General features: G+C 43.7%; 1 protein-coding gene across 8 annotated transcripts in view; it reads right to left on the bottom strand.

Moving 5' to 3' along the window:
- Positions 1 to 4069: 4069 nt before the first annotated feature.
- TMEM185A (transmembrane protein 185A) overlaps positions 4070 to 21169 on the bottom strand; it is a 75344-nt gene continuing 58244 nt past the window's right edge. For 3 of the 8 annotated variants that reach the window (XM_089323717.1, XM_089323716.1, XM_089323714.1), the window contains exons 3-6: positions 14204 to 14287; positions 8036 to 8212; positions 7334 to 7457; positions 4070 to 5726 (exon numbers count right to left, since the gene is read on the bottom strand). In XM_089323717.1, coding sequence (XP_089179843.1) covers positions 5482 to 5726; positions 7334 to 7457; positions 8036 to 8212; positions 14204 to 14287 — 630 coding nt within the window. In that variant the 3' untranslated portion in view covers positions 4070 to 5481. Of the gene's footprint in view, positions 5727 to 7297; positions 7458 to 8035; positions 8213 to 14203; positions 14288 to 20055; positions 21167 to 21169 lie in introns of all 8 variants that reach the window. The other 5 variants (XM_089323712.1, XM_008273468.5, XM_051831611.3 and 2 more) reach the window with 4 other exon arrangements.

The raw sequence follows: 21169 nt of genomic DNA, 5'->3' as shown, positions 1-21169 counted from the left end.
CTTGGAGACGCTTCATCTTCTACTTGCTTAGTGCCTGGAGGAGACTTGAGGTCCTCTGGCTCACCCTTCACATTTCCTTAGTGCAGATATCATAACCACTCTCCTCTTAATCCTCACAAAGAGTTGAGCGGAATATCATCTAAAGAGACTTCAGTAGAACTGCCACCATCATTCCCAGTTAAAAAAAAGAAAAAATCCAGTCATGAGGATTGCCTGCACTTGTTATCAACCTGTGTCCCCATGCAATAGGATTCCAGTGCTCCTGGAAGGACATCATAGGAAATGTAACAGTCCCAGAAGGAAGCTGCAGACTCAGCATTCACCAACTTATGCAAGCATTTCAACCTGGGAAAATGCTTGAAATTGGCATATTAGGAAGCACACCAGGCCAGTGAAGAGGGACTGTGAAGTAGAAGATCAGGGCAAGGATTTGGTGCCTTCACAATGCAGTGTCAGCAGCAATAGAATCAACCCTGGTGCGGAGTCCTTGGTCACAGGCCCTTTGTGCTAGGGGCTATGACAAGACCAGCAGGTTTGTGTCACCTTCATTGGATACCCTCAAGCATTGGTGTAGCTAATATCCAAATATGGGCTGGGAGGACACTATTTTACTAAGAAACAATCCCCTACCTACTCCTATTATAATTTAAAGTGATATGGAGACACAGAAGAACATCCACCACTAGGTGACATTGGTCCTTGAGGAAGACTCCAGCTCCAGTGACCCAATGGCTATAATAATTTGCACACTGGAAACCAGCTGGCCCCATTCTCAGAACATTCTCCATATTATCCCTCAGCCAAGGTCATCACGACCTGGAGAGGGGTACAGACCCAATAAACAGCTCCATACCCAACCATCCCCCATCTGAGGCCACCCAATTTGCACCAGATAGTAGTCTGGGAACATCTACCCAACTGAAGCCAGTGCCTCAGACGTGTTGCCCCTCAAAAGGCTTGCAATCCCATACTTTGTTCAGGGAATAGACTAGTCTGTCTTGGAAGAAAAGCTTGGTGAGGCATTAAAATGTGTGGACATACTGCCACATTTTGCTGAAGCTACAGAGGTTTAACTGGGCATGAAGCTCTTCCTGCATTCCCTTTCCAACACTTGGTTGGGGCTGCTCCTTTCCAGAATCTCCTGAAACAATTTTGCATTGATCCCTGTATGATTCCACAGTCATCCCACCAGACGGATGCACACTAATTGCTGCTGATGCTGGTCCAAAGTTTTTAGGAAAGGGAAGTAAGAAGAGATACCTCCCTTCCCTCTGAAGGTATCTCAGAAGCAAGGTGTGGCTTTTTCAGGGAAGGCTCTTATATGAGAGCTTGGAGAGTGGATCCTTCAAGCAGCAGCCTTAAGTCAGGGGGCTCAGAAGACATGTGGGACATCTACGGCATAAGATGGACATTCTGTGGGTCACTCTGTGTTGGGTAGGGGTCACCTATTGAATGAAGGTTTCAGGGCTGGTGCTGTGGAGTAGCAGGTAAAGCCACCGCCTGCAGTGCTGGCTTCCTATATGGGTGCCAGTTCGAGTCTCGGCTGCTCTACTTCCAATCCAGCTCTCTGCTATGACCTGGAAAGTGGTGGAAGATGACCCAAGTCTTTGGGCCCCTGCACCCATGTGGGAAGACCCGTAGGAGGCTCCTGGCTTTGGATCGGCACAGCTCCGGCCATTGTGGTCATCTGGGGAGAGAACTGGCAGATGGAAGACCTCTCTCTCTGCCTCTCCTTCTCTCTCTGCATAACTTTTTCAAATAAATAAATAAATCTTAAAAAAAAAAAAAACAAAAAAGAATGAAGGTCTATTTCTGCCAGACAAGGGTCTTTCTCTGCTCAAGGAAGGTCGCTCTTTGCACACACTGAGGGAACTCCTATATCCAGAGGAAAATACACCATTTCTTTTCTTTTCTTTTCTTTTTTGACAGGCAGAGTGGACAGTGAGAGAGAGAGAGAGAGAAAGGTCTTCCTTTGCCATTGGTTCACCCTCCAATGGCCGCCGTGGCCAGTGCGCTGCAACCAGTGCACTGCGCTGATCCAAAGCCTGGAGCCAGGTGCTTCTCCTGGTCTCCCATGGGGTGCAGGGCCCAAGCACTTGGGCCATCCTCCACTGCACTCCCTGGCCACAGCAGAGAGCTGGTCTGGAAGAGGGGCAACCTGGACAGAATCCGGCACCCCGACCAGGACTAGAACCTGGTGCACCGGTGCCGCAAGGCAGAGGATTAGCCTACTGAGCCACGGCGCCGGCTGGAAAATGCACCATTTCAAAGCTGTGCTTCTGGCCCCCAGGACTACTTTCCTCACTTGTAACCATATGTGATGGTTCGTCCATGGTTCACATAAATCTGAGAGTAGCATGGCCAGTAAGAATCCCTTTATAATAAGCAGCTCCAGGACATCACAAAAGGAGTCAGGTTGCTTGGGAGTGGAATCACAACATATCCAGCCAATGGTCAACATAAAAGACCTCAGCTAGTCAAAGGACCTGTCAATGCATCAACATCTGGTCCACGTGCAGCCATCTCCATGAGAAGATGACCACAGTGCCTGTCTGTGCTGAAGGCAGCCTGTCAAAACTCAGGCATAAGCCATGAGCTGCCTTCTTATTCTTGAGATTTCAGGAAATGGCAGAGCTACATTAAAACCCTGACTAAAGAAGTTCAGAAATGCTTGTGGGAGCCCAAAGGCCAGGTGCTGCCACACAAGGTCTAGGCCTTTAAACAGACAGCCAAGTCCAGTACAGTGTCCATGGGCTGCAGTCACACATCATCCTTTGAACACTGTCACAGCTGGGGTGGCAGTGTGCTCCCTATAGACCATGTAAGGTACTCATACCATTGGTTAGGATGAGGCAAATGGCAAATCATGTTAGGTCAATGGGTCAAGTCACTGTTGACTTTGTGGCCTGGTGGGGAATAGAAGTTGCCACCTATCTTGCCTCTCCTCAGCCTGCCTGTGTCTCCATCCAAGCAAAGAGAGCCTTCTCTGGGTCTATATGGTCACGCTGTGACAGGGAGTTTGGCTACTGGCCTTCACGTCTTATTTTCTTTGACAGATGTCTCCAGAGAGATATGTGTGGGTTTGTGCCTGGTATTTGATCTCTACAGTTGTTCCTTTGGGGTGTGGTGCTAGGTCAGGAGGGAGGCATTTATCCAAAGAAGATGGTGTCACATTGTCCCCATACACAGGGCCAGCCCTCCACACATTAGCCCTATGTGATTCTGGATATGGAGCTCAATGATATTTTAGAGATTTTCATGCACCAATAAGGCATCATCTATATTTGAGACATCATGATCCCAAGGCCCTCTGGCATCACAGGTAAGGGTCAGGGGCCTGCAGGCAGATAGCCAACATTAGTGTCTCAAATTGGTTATTTCCTAGCTTTAAGCAGGTTACTTCACTTCTCTTAGCTCCCATTTCCTTATGGGAACAAAAGCAGTCCCACCTGCTTTCTGGAGTTGTGAAGACTCAATGGGATTTATAGGCAGGACCAAGGCCCCTTACGTTGTCATGGATACTTGCTGTTACTTAAGATGGTGTTTTCTGGAACGTCAAGTGTCATGCCTAATGACTACAGAAAGGCCCCATCTGTGCCCTTTGGATACCTTCATGAGACCCTTCAGTCAACAGCAAGTGGTGGATTTTGTTTTAATGTTTGTGAACCATGAGCTGCTACACCGCCTGAGTTAATATCTTAGTAAAGTGTAGCTAGGGCAAGTTAGACAGAAATCAAAAAGAACATTGTTAATCTGCAATTCTCAGTTGTTGCATGTCCAGACAATGCCTCGGGAACACTGCCAAGGCGATTTCCACTGTAGACTATCTTGGAATACCAGGAATGCTCTAGAAAGCCTCCTCAGGTGTAACCATGATGGTTTGGCATTCCCTGGCCAGTGGAAGGACCTCAATGACATTCCTTTTTTCCCTCCATATACCCTTCAGGATGTGCAGCTAGCCCCACCAGCCTCAGAAGCTTGGGGTGACTAGAGGCTGCCATTCATGCTAGCTAAGAACCATTGAGGTTTCCCTGATCTTTTGTGATATAAGATACATACAGTGCACCTGTAAAATGAGGAAACTGTTTATTGAACAGCTAAGGGGAGCAAAAATAGTGGATTTAGCTATTTTGATTTTTACACACAGAGCAGGAAATACTACACCATTCTGTTCTCCTTTTCCCTCCATTCATAAAAGGCCAGTTCCAGGGGCAGATTCAGGTATGTGTGGGGCTTAAATTATGCCTGATATAGGCCATCTAGCAGTTGTCCATGTTAAAATCCCACATTTCCTTTAGGGTGAGAATATCCACACTCCTCATCCTCCTTTAAAAGTGAACTATGTGCTTTCTTGCAGAAGGATAGCCCACTTGCAGGACTGGATCCAGAGCTAGAACTAGAAGTGCCCAGAGGAACTGTGATCACATGTGACAGCCTCAAGCCTGCTCCAAAGTGCTACAGTTGCTGGCAGACAAAGCTCTGGACCTGAACACAGACCCCACTCCATAGCCATTACTACTCTGCACTGCTCCAGAGTGTCCTGCCTCAGGTAATGCTTTTGAGGGGGTGTTGCTAGCTGGTGTTCATCACATGTTAGAGAAGCACAGGCCATCTCTTGCTCCTTGCAGCAGCTCTGGCAGAGGCAGTGACTACGTGCACAGGGGAATTCCAGGGTATCCATGGCATGTCCCCTGCTGGTGTGGCATTTCCTTGGGGCAGCGCCGGAGCGCTGCCACCTTCTTCTGCAGCAGAACATGTCCATCCCTGGCACAAGCTTGTAAAAAAATACTTTAACAGGATATACTATACAGAACTAGGATCTGACACTGTATATTACAAAGCTAAAATATTTGTATAAATACTGTACAGGCATGGAGTCACTCCACTGGAATGGGCTCACCGATGAAGGCATTGAAAGCTGCTGTGGATACTCCCAGAGCAAACTACTCCAAAGTAGGAACAGGGTAAAGGATGTCTGTACTGTGTCTACACACGTCACATGATGCATCCAAGACATCTTATAGTTCCTACTGACCACCCACAACAGGACACTCTGAGCTACATGTGCAGGCAGGCCCTGTTGAAAACATTTTTAAACACTTTGGATGGGAATTTAATACTTTGGAAAACTCCCATGTAGATTAGCTTCTCCTTCTGTGGGCCTATTAAGGTAGCTGTGCCACAGTGGGGATGATGGAGCCCAGCAAGTGCCTCTGGTATCCACCAGGGTGAGGCTGGCCTCACCTTTCATGTTCTTCCTGGCATCCACGTCGCATGGACACCTGACCCAGTCCCCTGCCATGTCCGCATCCCATCATGGTGAGTAGCTGATTGGCACTGAATGCAAACAAGGCATGAGATGGACTTCCCTGGAGGCCCAGCTCCAGTTCTGGGTCTGAGTTGGGGGGTGAACAAGAGGCAGAGAAAGGTGGAGAGAGGGTACGTCCCAGTCCACTTACACTCTGTCCCTGAGAGTGGCATTTAATCTGGCATTTCTATATTCAGTTTGGGAGGAGGCAGGACATACTTTCCAGGGCTCTGGGTAATAACCACTCTGGCCTTCTTTCGAAACATAGGAGCAATTTTAGGGGGTTCTGGAACTGGGGTTTCTTCTGTTTCTTCATTGTCTTCATGATGGAGGTCATATGAAATGTTTCCATATTCTCTCAGAAATGGGAAGATTTCTAGCAGAAATTGGCAGAAATCTTTGCGAATTCCAAACCACCCTGAAAAACAAGAATGTACTTTTTCACATGGTAGACTCCACTGGTTTTTGGGCTTTCTCTTCTGAATGATAAATTTCACTTACCTGTTGGAAATTTTACTTCACCCAGATTCCTCAGAAATGAAGACAGCCCAGGGCCTGAATGCCCAATATAGAGAAGAAGTATGTATGACCTATAGCTCCAGGGTTCCCTAGGTAGAATTTCTGGTCCTGTAGTGACAGCACCTCAGGTTCACAACTTCCAAATCAGAAACTGTGGGGTGAGGTAGGGCCAAGAAATCCCCTTAGCCTGGCCTGCAGGGATTCTGGGGGTGCTCATGTTTGAGAATTACTACCCTAGTTGAGTGTCCAGTGCCTGTGGGGCATAGATTCTATTGTCTGCCTCTCAGTACTCTGCACTAGATAAACTCATGGATGACAATGAATGTCTTCCAAGAGGATTTATGTCTCATTTGGCATCCAGGAGGACATGAGGCATGTACTGCTCCAAGCCAGGAAGCAGTTGGAGCTCATGGAGCCACTTCACAGGTGTATCTCCAATGCCCACTATCTTCTCTGTATACCATGGGTCCTCCTGAGGCTTGTTCCCCTCTCTGGGGACAACAGGAGTCCTGGTGCCTATTGCCCTCTCTGGGTACCAGAGGACCATCAGCTCAGTGCCAGTTTTCCCGGGATACAAGCAGCAAGTATAGCCTGGGCTGCAGGCTCAGCACTGCCCCTACCCGTATTGACTTCCAGAAGAGCAGTGTTCTGGGGTTACATGCAGTGGAGCTGACAGCCTCATGAGAAAGTGACCTTCCTCTCAGATAAATTCAAAATGGTGTTGTGGAACAGCAGGTAAAGGCACCACCTGCAACATCAGCATTCCATATCGGTGCTGGTTTATATCCTGGCTGCTCCACTTTGGATCCAGATCCTTACTAATGGCCTGGGAAATCAGTAGAAGATGGCCCAAGTAAGAGGGGCACTGCCACCCACATGGGAGACCTGATGACGCTCCTGGCTCCTGGTTTTGGCCTTGCCCAGCACTGGCTGTTGTGGCCATCTGGGGAGTGAATCAGTGGAAAGAAGATCTATCCCGCCTCCTATCCCCTGCTCTGTAACTCTTTCTATATAAATAAATAGATCTTTTTTAAAAAACTGCCACAGCATGCATTTTGGAAAGGAAGAGAGCCAGCAAGGTACACCTGATAAGACTCAGTGATGTCAGGAGTGACATGGGGAGGGAGAAGGACAAAAAGGGACAGGGGGTGGGGATGATTTCATGGGTTCTGATGGGAGATGTTGATTTCTCATCCCATACTCATGAGTGCTGGAAGGAGAAATCTTGATCCCCATTCTGCAGCAGGTGTTACAGGAGCTCAGAGAAGCTGCTTGTCTTGTTGGGTCCTGCCTCAGGCTGTAGCATGCACTGCAGGACAGCCATAGTGCAGGGCAGCACAAAGCCAGGGGGACAGCATGCAAGCCTTGTGCTTGGAAGGTCCTTGACCTTCTTTAGCCCTGCTTTTCCCATACACATGCCTAAATTGGGACTCCCCACCACCACCACCACCACCACCAACACACACTCACACACAAGTCAAGGGCTCTGGAGTGCTGAGTACATACAGTGGTTTCCTCCTTTCTGTCCAAATGTGGTTGCCATCAGAGTGATCAGCGAGAGCCACAGTGGGACAAATATTGGAATACACGAGAATGCGTTGTGGCCGTCCAGCTTGTGAACCAGCAGAATCTACAGAACGAGACAGTCCAGGTCCTATGGATACAACATCTGAAAACACAGCATCTCAAGTGACTTCAGTAGGCTGCCCAGCCCATCAGGCCTCACAGGGGAATGTCTGCACCCAAGGACCTGCAGAAAGCTGCCTGTCTTTTGGAGATAGAGTAAAACAAGCCTTCACATTACTCCTCAGGACCAAGCAAAAGTCCTTCTACTACGAAAGTTTCAGCACAAGTTTTAGGGGAAATTCCTTCTGGTGTTTGTCCTAAGGAGACATCAGTGCCCATTCTAGAATTCTCCACAGGACATAAACATGAAAATATGATACCCAAACCTTCTCTTTTGAAAAGTAGAAAGTCAACATACACATATGCATCCTGAGTAGCAAGGCACACATCCCACTGCCAGATTTGCCCTTCTCCAACAAGAGAGAAAGGGTTTCTCATTTTCCTGAAGTGTGTTCTCAGCCTGTTCTCCCAGAGGGGATCATCGCCATTTCCAAGGTAGCAGGCAGCCTTTCTAGACATGCAGGGTATTGTGGCAGGGAGAGTAGCATTCCGAGGTTGAGGAGGGGTCCTGTAGAAGCTTACCTCAAAAGTCAGGAGAGGCACGACAATGGTCATCCAGCTCAATGCCATGGTTATGTGAGTCCTTCGCTGCTCTGCAATCACATCCATAGAGCGCAAGAACAAGACAGACCACACGATGTAATAGAGGACCACGAGGCACAGAAAGGACATGAGAATCCACAAAGGGACACACACCACCTGAAGGAAGGAGCAGAGAGGCCATCTATTTAGAGCTTTTGATGCAGGCGTTGTTTTCACCCTGCTGGTCCTCTCAAGTTAGGACAGTCCTGCCTCCTAGGACTGCTGCGAGGATGGCCTTGAACAGAAGCTTATCCACCAGGGGCCTGTCTCAGGGACACCCTCAGTCACCAGTCCCTCTTTGCCCTTCTGTGCCAGCCTTGCATCCAATCTCAGTGTCCTTATTTTCTGTTAGGACTGCACTCACTCACACCTCACCTTATCACTCTCACATACTTTGTGACTCTGGCTTACAACTCTCACTCACTCTCACCTTACTCTGTCACTTGCATCTCAATGTGTCAGTCACTCACATCTCAGTATCACTCTCCCACTTCCACACATCACTCACAAACTCACACACTACATTGTGTCATTCACTCACACCTCACTATTTCACACTTCAATGTATCACTCACCTCACTCTCAAATCTGTCAGTTTCATACCTCATTCTGTGTCTCGTTCTCACCTGCATAACTCAGTCACACCTCACCCTTTCACTCACATACACCTTGCTCTGACTCACTCCATCACTCTCACCTGGTGCTCACACCTAAATGTGTCACTCACTCACATCTATCGGTCTCCCCCACCTCAGTCAAAATCACACACACCTCATTGTGTCACACACTCACACTCTGTCACTCACACATACCTCATTTAGTGAGTCACTCATGTCTCACTGTCACAAACTCAGTCACACCTCACTGTGGTACTCACACCTGTCACTCATTCACTCACACCTCACTGTGTCACTCATTCACACCTCACTATCACTCACTCTCACCTCACTGTCACACTCACCCATACCTCACTTTGACTCATTTGCTCATAAATGTGTTACTGAAAAACTCATACCTCACTGTGACACACCTCACTTTCACTCCATTTGCTCACACCTCAGTCTGCCATTCAGTCACACCTGCCACTCACCCACACTTAACTCTGTCACTCACATTCACTTCACTCTTACTCAGTTATACCTGTCACTCACATACTCACACTTATTATTCATTCATACCTCAGTGCTTCCCACACTTCATTCTGTCACTCATCTCTCTTTTACTGTTACACCTCACTCTGTCACTCATAATCAAACTCACACTTCAGTCTGTCCCTCACATATTCATTCACTCACACCTCACTTTCATACACATTCATTTATTCACTCATTTGCATTCACAAACTTTGTCCCACACTTAGGAACTAACTCTTTCACACACTCACATCTTGCTCTCTCACTCAGTGGGCCATTCAGTCATAGTCACTCACACTTTCTCAGACACTCAGGGACTCACACATATACTCCCATTGACTAAATCATACAATCACCCACTCACACAGTCACTCACTTATAGTCCCACACTCACACATCCTCACAAGTCACTTGCTCATTTACTCATAATTACACATTCATTCACATCCTCACTCACTCATTCACTTATTCAGTGAAACAGTCACTTCCTCATTCAGTTACTCAACTCTCACACTTCCTCACTCATACTTATTTGCATATTCACTCACACACTGACTCACATTCAATACACTCATATACACTCAGAAAGTTACTGTTACTTATTCACTCATTCACTCAACTAACCTACTCATACACACAGAATTCATTCACACTCACTCACACATTCACTCAGGAAGTACCCCATACATTCTCTCACTGTTACTCACACATTCATCCATTCACACAGTTATGTACTCACACACACACACACACACACACATACACACTCACACAATCATGTGCTCACAGTCACCTCACACACACACTTGCTTATACACACTCACACAGCTCACACACTCACTCCATTACCCACACATTCCCTCACTTATTGACTCATAAACTTACTCATTTACATACTCATTCAGGAAGTTACAAATTCACTAATTCTCACTCAGGAACTCTCACATTTGCTTACATACTCATTCACTTATTCACCCTCATATTCACTCACTCACTTACATACTCATTCACTCACATACCTCATTCTCATTCAAAGTTCACACATTCACTCACTCAGAAACTCACACGCAATTGACACATCCAGTTACTCATTAACTCACCCCCTCACACATTCATACCGCTACCCCTAATCACTCACTGTCTCACTCCTAGTTATTTGGTGTCTCATATTCTGCAGTCACTCACGAAGGCTCTGCAGACCTCAGAGTTTCCAGACAGAACACAGCAGTGCTGTTACTCCTATGCACATACATAAGCTCTCACCCTGACATACTTTTCACAGGCAATACTTGCACAACCTGCTGGAAATACTCAGTCAACAAATTTGGGAACATGACCCTGGAAAATGTCTCTCAATCCCCACCCTATCAGTGAACTTGGCAGACTGATGTTGGGTAGGTGAGGCTACCCTGTCTCCACCACCATGATCAGGTGCATTCTGAGGATATTGCTGTCATGGCCAAAAGACCTTTTCTCACCTACACACAAGCCTACAGGATAACCCCTAGGGTATCACCTGGCCAGGTTCCTATGTGCCATCTTTCCTCCCTCCTACCCCTGCCCTCTCAGTTATCTCTTTTTCTTTTACTAGTTATCATGTAGCAAAACTGATCCTTTTCTCTCTATGAGTTTTAACATATACAGATTCACATAGCAACAGCCAGGGTTATCAGTCATCCAGTACAAATCACTTGTGCTGTCCCTTCACTGTCACACCATCACTCCATTGTAACTTCTAGCAAGCATAAGATCTGTTCTTTGTTACTATGTCTTTGCCTTTGTAAAAATGTTCATACAGCAAGTAACCTTTAGAGAGTGGCTTCTGTCAGCATCATCCCTTTGAGATTTGCCCCAGTCATTTTCTGTATCCACAGTCTCTCCCCTTCACTAAGCAGAAGTCCACTGCTTAGAAGACCACACTGTCTTTATCCTGCCACCCACTGAAGGTGGTTTCCAGCTCTAGGCTTTTACCAACAACCCAGTATAACAACTTGTGTTCTGGTTTTTATGGGGTGGCACATTTTCATTTCTCTAGGATAAAAATAAAGCCAGGAGTGGGACTGCTGGGACTCAAGCAAGTGCAGGTTTAACTGTGGAAGAAGTTGCCAAACTCTCCCACTGTCCCTACAAGTCTGCCTTAACTCCAGCCATGTGGAAGTATACCAGTTCCTCTGCACCTTCCCCAGCACTTGGCATTGCCGATGGTTTTCATGTGTACATTCCAGTAAATGTTATACAGGATGTCATCCTTTAGTTGGCCTTTCCCTAAAGGACAATGATACTGAGCATCTTTTCTTGTGCTTATCTGCTATGTGTTTATCCTTGTGTATATTGTCTACTTAAATTTTCTGCCAATTTTTAAATTAGGTATGTTTTCTTATTTTGAGTTTTTTTAATTTATTTATTTGACAGAGTTATAGACAGTGAGAAAGACAGAGAGAAAGGTCTTCCTTTCGTTGGTTCAGTCCCCAAATGGCCGCTATGGCTGGCACTGCGCTGATCCAAAGCCAGGAGCCAGGTGCTTCTTCCTGGTCTCTCATGCGGGTACAGGGGCCCAAGCACTGGGGCCATCCTCCACTGCCCTCCCAGGCCACAGCAGAGAGCTGGACTGGAAGAGGAGCAACCGGGACTAGAACTGGTGCCCATATGGGATGCTGGCACCACAGGCGGAGGACTAACCAAGAGAGCCAAGGCACCGGCCTATTTTGAGGTTTTTAAGTGTTCTTTATATGTTTGGAATACAAGTCAATGCATTGATACATAATTTGCAAATATTTTCTCCCAGCCTGTATAGCCTTTTTGTTTATTTCATCTTAATTTTGAGGGAGTCTGAATTTATAAATTTCTTTTATGAACCATATTATCTGTGCCATTTTTAAGAATCCTTCACCTAAACAGATGTTGCCAAAATTTTATCCTATGTTTTCTTCTACTTGTATTGTTTTGCACTTCACTTTTATTTTTTAATGACTTTTGTTTCTTTTTTAAAATTTTTAGTTTTTAACATTCAATGTAGTGTGTAGATACAATTCTTTTTAAGGGTTTTTTCTCCTTTTTACATTTTTATTTAGTTTTTACAGATTCAATATAATTCATAGATACAATTCTTTTTTCTCTCTTTTTAAAAATTTTAAAGTGTATAACAGATTCAATATTGTTCATAGGATTTGTGTTGATATATGATCGTAAATTCTCTTAACTAGCTTGCAGGCTTTGATTGTGGGATTTTCTGCAGAATTTATGCACAGCCTATTTTCCCTTTTGTAATGCATATCTGTCATGAGACTAATTTATTGGAGTTCCCTTCAGAGGTGGAATGTTAGTGACCTTAACAGACTCACTTGCTGTCTGTTGCACAATAACATTGCTTCATCCACTGAGATCTGAACAGGATGAAGGGTAGAAAAAACTCCTATACTTACTTGCAGAAAGCACTCGAACTATTTCCCCCCAATTGTGCCTATACTAAAAATTTGGCCTTATCTGGCCTTGTTTCCTCCACGTCACAACAGAAACAGATATAGCACCCTGAAGATACTGGATGGGAACCTAAACAATGTCTTTTATTATGAATGTTTCATGAAAGAATTTCAGCAGAAGTGATTAGTCTCACCTACACTTTAATTCTGGAGTACTTAGTTTTCCTAATTTTCTTCCCTGTCCCCAAGTGAGTATGTTCTTTTTTTTTGCTATAACGTTTACTGGTTTTTAAAAGGTAAATTATATTTAATACAGGAAATGGCAGTATAAGTCTTCTGCCTTTGTTACAATCTTCTTTCTGTGCATTTGCTAGATGAAACAATATGGCATTGCCTACTTCACAGCCTGTCATTTATCTATCTATCTGGCCTTCTGTCCAGCCATCCATTTAACCATCCATTGTCAATTTTAACCAAACACTCACTAATTCAGCCACAGTTTAGAAGCATGACTTAGACCCATCCTTGCTAAGAGTTTAAATTGGTACAGCTTTTTGGAAAACCAAATGTAGTATTGAGAGTACTCTAAAATTATTTGAAATTTATGTATAATTTTTTCATAATACACATCTTTTACAAAAATACTTTTTAGCACCAAAATACACTCATACTCATACTTCAAATTCTCTTTTTTCATAAGCTGTTTAAGAATTTCAAAAAAAGTTCCCAATCTCTAGCCTAATAATATTATTTCTAGTGTGTTTCCTAAGAAAGCAATAACATATAATCAGGCAAATATTTTTATGCACAAAAATATACAATGCAGCATGATTTAAAACTGCAAAACACTGGAAATAACCAAAATATTCAGAAATAAAGGGATGTATTTTAAGAATATTTTGCATGAATTAAACTTTAAGACATGTTCATAAAGACCTTTTATTGACATAGGCAAATGTTTATGATACAACATCAAAATGAACAATCAGGACACGAAATTATACACATAGTATGATCACAACTATTTGTATATAACAAGCACATAAAAAATACTACCGGGGCCAATGTTGTTGCATAGCAGGTTAAGCAGCCGCCTGCAATGCCAGCATCCCAAATGGGTACTGGTTCCAGTCTCAGCTGCTCCACTTCTGATCCAGCTCCCTGCTAACATGCCTGGGAAAGCAACAGAAGATGGCCGAAGTGCTTGGGCCCCTGCACCCACATGGTAGACCCAGAAGAAGCTCTGAGCTCCTGGCTTCAGCCTGGCACAACCCTAGCCATTGCAGTCATTTGGAGAGTGAAAAGTGGAATGGAATCAATCAATCAATCAATCAATCAATCTCTCTCCCTCTCTCCCCTTCTCTCTCACTCTGCCGTTCGAATAAATGAATCAATTAAAAAATTGAAAAATACTACCAGTTTATTGTCTGCTAGTTGTATTATGGATCAGTCTGTTACCTATGCTTGTCTGTCTTTTACAAGTTTTCTACAATGAACACAAATTATTTTATAATAAAATAAGAAAAGTTTATTTAAGGATTTAAGAAGTTACATACAAGCCAGGGCCAGTGGATGATCTTGTCCAGTCGTAAGGCAATGAATATGAACTGAAGAATGTTGACAGAACACAGGATTTCTAACTGAAAATTAAGAGAAGAATAAGTTAAAGTCATAGTCAATACCACAGTTACCTGGCTAGCACACTAAAAGTCAATGCAAATTATAATACAGTAAAAGCTTTATTATGTTACACTAGAAACTCCTGAACTGCAGTACCAGAGCAGAGCAGCAGCACTACGTTGAGGAAAACGTGCATGGCTTTCAGCTTCACCTGCCTGCTCGGTGGTGGCCTCACCCTCTGTGGCTCAAGGCTTGATCACTACTTGCCCAGAGCATGACCTCATTTGCAGGAGCACCAGGAACAAAGGCCATCTGCAATAGGGCCCACAGTCTTCCTTCTGCCATTACTAATGCTCACTTTTCTTCATAACCCTCCTTGTGCTTCCTTCTTCTTGTACCCAGGGTTGGGTCTTCCTTTTGGGTTTCTTGAGGACCCTGTTACATCAAGTCATCATTATTGATTCTTTGTTGCATCTTTCACCTTATCTACTCCACTGATTCTTTCTAGCAGCAGCACAAAAATAACAACTCCTTCTGATTAAAGATAGGAACTCCCAAACCAAAGAAATCCACCCCTCTGATGATCTAGCACCCCTTAGCCTTGGCTCGCTCTCTCTCTGCTGCAGCCAAGCTTTGAGAACTGTAATGGTTACCTAAGGCACCACCAGGAAACTGCTTTCACCAGGATCACTTGATAACTGGGATGCAGCATAATATTTCAATTCCTATCCTCGTGGGTGCCTTTGCAGCATCTCATATTGTTGACTAGTCACTACTTCCTTCTCAAACCTTACTTTCTGGCCTTCTAGGAGCTCACCATGTAGTCTTTGTGTCTTACAGGTGTCTGACAATTCCTTCTCTAGCTCCTTCCCTCTCTTTAAATAGGGATGCTCCCCAGAGCCTTGAACTTAGTCTGCTGTCACCACTAGGGAAATGTATACACACACACATTCACTAACTCATTCCATCCTGAGGGTGGGATACAAAAATTTCAGCCACATTCCTGGCTTGCTTTACTTCTTAGAGGTTGTTTCTCATCTTCTCTGACCCAGCCCTCCTGCTATGTACCAGACCCTGCTGTGCACATGCCACTCTTGGCTCTCTCTCCTAGGGACACCTTAACTGAAGCCAGTCCCTGGTGGAATTCACTATCCTTTGCATCTTGAACTCTGTCTCCTTCCTACACATTCCTATCTCACTGGAAGGGACTACAGAAATTTAAATGTCCAAAGCATATACCTGGGAAGTACCCTCTATTCTTCTGTCCACACTCTTGTGTTCAGTCACCAAAGCCTGTCTATTCTGTCAGCTAAATTTCGCCTGAATCCAATAGTGACTACCTCAAGAAAATTTTTGCATCGCTAATCTTTACTCCATAGCCAGGCAACTACTGCCTGCTTCCCTGCCTCCAGTCTTGATGGTCCCCTGCTCCCAAAGGCCCTTCAGGCTGCTCTTCATTGTGGTACAGTCCTCATGTCACCTGCAAAATGAAAATCTGTGTTTGGGTCTGGAGTATGCCAAAAGTTTTCAGTTCACAAGCATTTAGTGACTCTTAATTCTTCCACAGACCTCCAGGCCAAAAGAAATATCTACCAATACCACTGGGTTTAAGTAAATAGATCTAACTTTAGTATTTCTGTCCTAAGTAGTCATTGAAAGAAATAATTCACATGAAGTGCAAGAAAAATATTATTTTAAAAATTTCATTTTAAAAAACCCACCACTATTTCATACTGAGATGTGTGTGCCTGTCAGTTAGTACACGTTCTCCAAACTTTGGAATTAACAAAGGTACTTTCACTCCCATTACCTGTTCTTTATTTGGATTCTGACACAGTGCTAGCTTTATTTACAGCCAGTGCTACAAATCCAGCTTTTTAAAGATACAATGTCATTGAAAGAAACGTGTGACTCAACAATAAACCTGTAAGCTATTTCCATCTAGTAGTTGGTATGATATCTCAACAAATGTCAGGTATAACTGTTTTCCTCAAAGTGTACACTATCCTTTGGTGCCCAAGGAATTCACTAAGGTGTCCCAACCCCTTTGATAGAAGCTCCCTTTCCCTCAACTCGCACGCTTCCATCCTTTCTGCCTTTGTTCTAGCCACAATTGAACTACATTTAGTCCACTTGGCTAACGGGTTTCTCCTTCCTCTGTGCCTTAGTGTGCCTGAAAACTACCACCCAGTTCCACCTAGGGCTAGGGCTCCCCAGCAGATCCTGACTTCTCCACATTTCCACAGAAGCCTACCCCTATCTGCCCTCACCAGCATAGGCACTCCTCTTTCTGTGCTATCAGAGCCAAGAGCTCACTTCCTGGCATCCTGTTTCTTCTTAGGTGGGAATGCCAAGAGAGTGAGTACATGAAAGACATACTTGTAGCAACTCATGTCCCATGCAGTTCTATACCTGGGACACACTTTTGCATTCAAAAACCAAAGTTCCACATTTTTACGGGTTTCTTAAATTTTCCTCTCACCTACTGTCCAACAGTCTTTAGATAACTATCAGTGTTTCTCAGTGGGGACAATGCTATTCACCACATTGGGGAAGGGGGCTAGGATATGGGCAGAAGTGCTTTTGGATGTCTCATAGGATTGGAAGGACAGTATCTCCACTGTATTTAGAGGGTGAGATCAGGGATAAGTGTCTTACAACACATGGGACAATCCCATGCGAAAAAAAAGTTTCCTATACAAAATGCCAATGGCACACCTCCCTTCTGCATGGAGAAATGCTGAACCAAACAGGTACTAGCTTGAATATTTTAATTTCTGTGGTTTTGTTTAATGTAAGCTTTTGTAAAGATTTTCAAAAGTTAGTTTTACTTCATTTGCACAGGTAATTAAAAAAGCATGCAAAATAACAGAGGCATAAAGTAGAAACATGTAGATGTCTAGGTGGAATGCTGCCTTTACCCAACAGAGGGAAGATATTGGGGTAAAGCTGGATAAGGAGTCTGGAGCAGAAATATGAGGTCAGAAAGAGGACTTCAGGAAGCCACAGCACATAAGTAACAGGGAAAACAGGAATGTTAACAATATGGTTCAGAGTAAGTATGAGAGAACTTCAAAAATCTCATGGAAATGTGCGTTATCATTTACTTCCATTTTCCCATGAACTTTCTAAAGGCTACATATGTATAGTGAGAAGATAAAATGCCCAAGATATGATTCCAAAGAAATGACAACTTAAAAGCAGTAGGTAAAAGAAGAACTCAGCAAAGAAGATAAAGGCAGATGTGGCCAGAGCTGAGGGCAGTCTCTCTCATGTCAAGAAATACCTAACAGAGCCAGGATTTCTTAAGTGGAAAATGGTATGAAAAGATGAGGACTGAAAGAGGCCCACTGCACTTGGCCATGGGTGCTCATTCCAGGTTTTGGGGAAAGCAGGAGCTGAGCAGACTGAGAAGCAAGGAGTAAGGAAGTGAAGATGGACTAGCACTCTTTCCAGAAGCTAGTTTATGAACAGCTTTATGAATGGTTTAGATGAGAGATAACAAATTAACTAGAGAAAGCCTGGCCAAGTTCAGGAACAAATGTTAAGATAGAACAGGGTCTGTAGCACAAGTGTGAACAGCCTTTCTCTAGAGGGAAGACAGGAGAGAAGGTGGAGAACAGAGAGGTCTTAAAAAGTGGCAGAGGCTACAAATGGCCCCTGGAGAATATGGGCACCATATTCAGATGGTGCTTAAGGGTTAGCACAGGCACATCCAAGAGCTACTTCAGTGCTTATCAACTTTGTCGTCATTACTGCACCCCTGCCCCATAATCCTTGTTGGACATTTGTTTCCTAATGGAACCCCCACCATGACATTTTAACACCACAGATATTTTGTATAGAATTTACAATAAGGTATATCTGTGCTTTATTCATAAAAATAATTTTTTCCTACTACTCACACCAAACCAATCCACCCCCTAGTGGGTGCCAGGTACTATGGACGGTTGATAAAACATGACCTGATTGAAGTTGGAGACCATAATGGTATGGTGGTTCAGTCTACAGGTCACAGGACTTCCTTCTGCAGTCACAAGCATGCAGCCAGGGAACGGCAGTACAGAAGAGAAGTGGATGGATTGTTAAAGACTCAGGGAACTATAGGGAGGGTAAGAGTGGACCAGCCATCAGCCGGTAAACTCCTTGGTCCACTCCTTCTACCTAAAGTCTATCCTTACCTACTAGCCACACCCATGCTATGGTCCTTCTACCAGTACAAGTCAAAAATCATTCCCTCGTTCAAGATCAAACCCTTCCTGGTGTTATGGGTCCCCTAGGGCTTGGTTCCATTATGGTCCCGCTCTTACAGATTTCTTTTCATTAAATCTATATCTGGCATCAAGGATCACATGCCAGACCCATCTTCTGGCTCCTATGTTCCTTTCCAACACAACCATAGTCTTTCCCCTCACTCTTATGTGCATAGCTCAGAAGAAACTAGGAATCTACAGCTGTCCTCCACTTCTCCTCAGGGAATATGTTAAGACTTCCAGGAGATGCCTGAAATCATGGATGATACTGAACCCTATGTACACCATGTTTCTTTTGTTTTTTCCTATACATACATACCCATGGTAAAGTTTAATTTATAAATTAGACACAGTAAGAGATGAACAACAACTAATAGTAAAGTGGAATGATTATAACAATCTACTGTGTTGTGTCGCTGACTTTTAATATATCTTATTATATCGTTCTGTAGTTTCAGACCATAGTTGACCATAGACAACTGAAACCTTGGAAAGCAAAACTGTGGAAAAGGTAGGGTGCTACTGAGATCCTCTAGTTTTCCCCACATCCCATTAGTACGTGGCTTTTAGTTTCTGTGCAGCTAAGTTCCTGGGATTTTGTAGACAGGCCAACAGAGATGGAATTCTAGCCCTGCCCCTTACTTACTCACTCTCTCTGGAAAACAACTTGACCTATCTAACAGAGATGTTGTGACTAATAAGATAGTAGTATATGTCAAGTGTCTAATACGGTGCCTGACACTTAGTAAGTGCTTAAAAAATGTTATGCACAATTATTTCATTACTAGTATTAGTGTTGCTAGTACCAGTATCTTATAGGCATAGGCAAAAAGGGCCTGGCAAAAAGTGAATCTTTGATCAGTGTTAGCTGAGTGAACAAATATACATATGGGCAAAGCAGGATAAGCCAACCAGAAAGCAGTGAAGGTGCTAGATTGTGGGGTCTGAGGTAGTGGGATGGTAAATTTTATCTGTCAACTTGGCTGGGCTACAATTTCTTAAAACACTAAGCTAGGGGCTGCAGTGAAACTATTTACTTCAGATAAAGAAGACTGTCCTCAGCAATGTGGAATGCCTTGTTCAATCAGTTGAAGGCCTTAAGAACAAAGACCAGAGTTTCTTGGAAAGGAAGAAATTCAGCCTCAGGACTATGGCATCAATTCCTGTCGAGTCTCCAGCCTGGCTATTTGTCCTACAGAATTCACACTTGCCATCTCCCAGAATCATGTGAGCCAGCCCCTAAAATCCATCTCTTTAAATCTGTTTCTCTATCTATATTATTATTTCTGTTTCTCTGGAGAAGTCTGAGCAATGCAGGTGGGATGAGAAAGATGGGAAGCAGAGAGAAAGCTGATGGTGTAAGGGGTAAGCTACCATTCTAAGTCAAGAAAGAGAAATTAATATTTACATTGATTTTAGTTCCCTTTATATGCCATGTACTAGAGTTAATGAACAATCTCTTCCTACCAAAGGACAAGAAATTGACATTAGAACAACTGACCCAAAGATTTTACTTTTAAATAATGAATTCTCACCTCCAGTGACCTGTCATGTCGAAAGCCCCATACACAAGCTGCAACAGACACCGGGGAAACAAAGAACAGCGGCATGAAGACCAGAAGCCAGAAATGGCTTCCTCTCTCGATCCTGTCACAGACCAGAACTTCAAACATCAACAGGAGCAAGTGGATGCCCACTGCAATTAACATGGCTTTAAACTCCACACATGTTTCTCCTTCTGCTCTAAAAAAGGACAGAAGATGAACAAGAACATCACCCTCAGTTCAGCATCTCCATTATAAACAAGTAAAGTGAACACCAGCTTATGTTGACACTTTGAATTTTCTTTGTAAATCTGACAAAAAACTAAACAGACATGAGGTAGAAAGCTAACAAATCAACTTAAATCTAACCTTTTAAAAAATTATTTGAGAAAGAAAGAGAGACAGACAGACACACAGACAGCATGAGTGTAAGCTTGAATGCAAGTGCTCATGTTTACTGATTAACTTCACAATAGCTGGAGTTGGCCTGGGCCAAATCCAGGAGCCAGGAACGCAATCCACATTTCCCATGTGAGTATAAGGAACACAATCACTCTAGCCATCATTGTACCTCCTAGGGTCTGCATCACGAGGAAACTAGAATCAGCAGCTGGAGCCAGGTAGCAAACCCAGGCACTCAGTGTGAGATGTGTGCATTTAGAAGGCTAGGCCAAATGCCTGCCTCAAACCTAATTAATAGGCAATCTTTCAAATATTAAAGAACAACTACAGGACAAGGAATTAACATGATAACCAAAAAAGATTTTAATATTTTAACAGTTCACAGATATTCTCAGAAGAAATACTCATTATTTCCCTGGCATAAACACTTTTGTTCATAACTTTACATCAATTTCCAAGAATTACTTTCAAAGTTATTTAAACTGATTGCTTCTATTATTAAAAACTGACAAATATCTCTTAATGCTCATGATCCTAATCTCTCATTAAATCAAAAATCATATAAATATTTCATATAACACTTTAAAAATAACCAGCTTTATGAACAAGTATGGGCTACATTAGGTACTATTTTAGAATGTAAATAAAAAGTGTAAATGTCTTGTTTCCCCCTTTCTATTCCATTAGGATGAATTAACACCTG

The sequence above is a fragment of the Oryctolagus cuniculus genome, chromosome X (assembly GCF_051225735.1).
Source record: "Oryctolagus cuniculus isolate XC-2025 breed Fujian yellow rabbit chromosome X, ASM5122573v1, whole genome shotgun sequence".
NCBI lineage: Eukaryota > Metazoa > Chordata > Mammalia > Lagomorpha > Leporidae > Oryctolagus > Oryctolagus cuniculus.
Note: the sequence above shows the minus strand (reverse complement) of the source record. Positions and strands in the feature narration are given on the sequence as shown.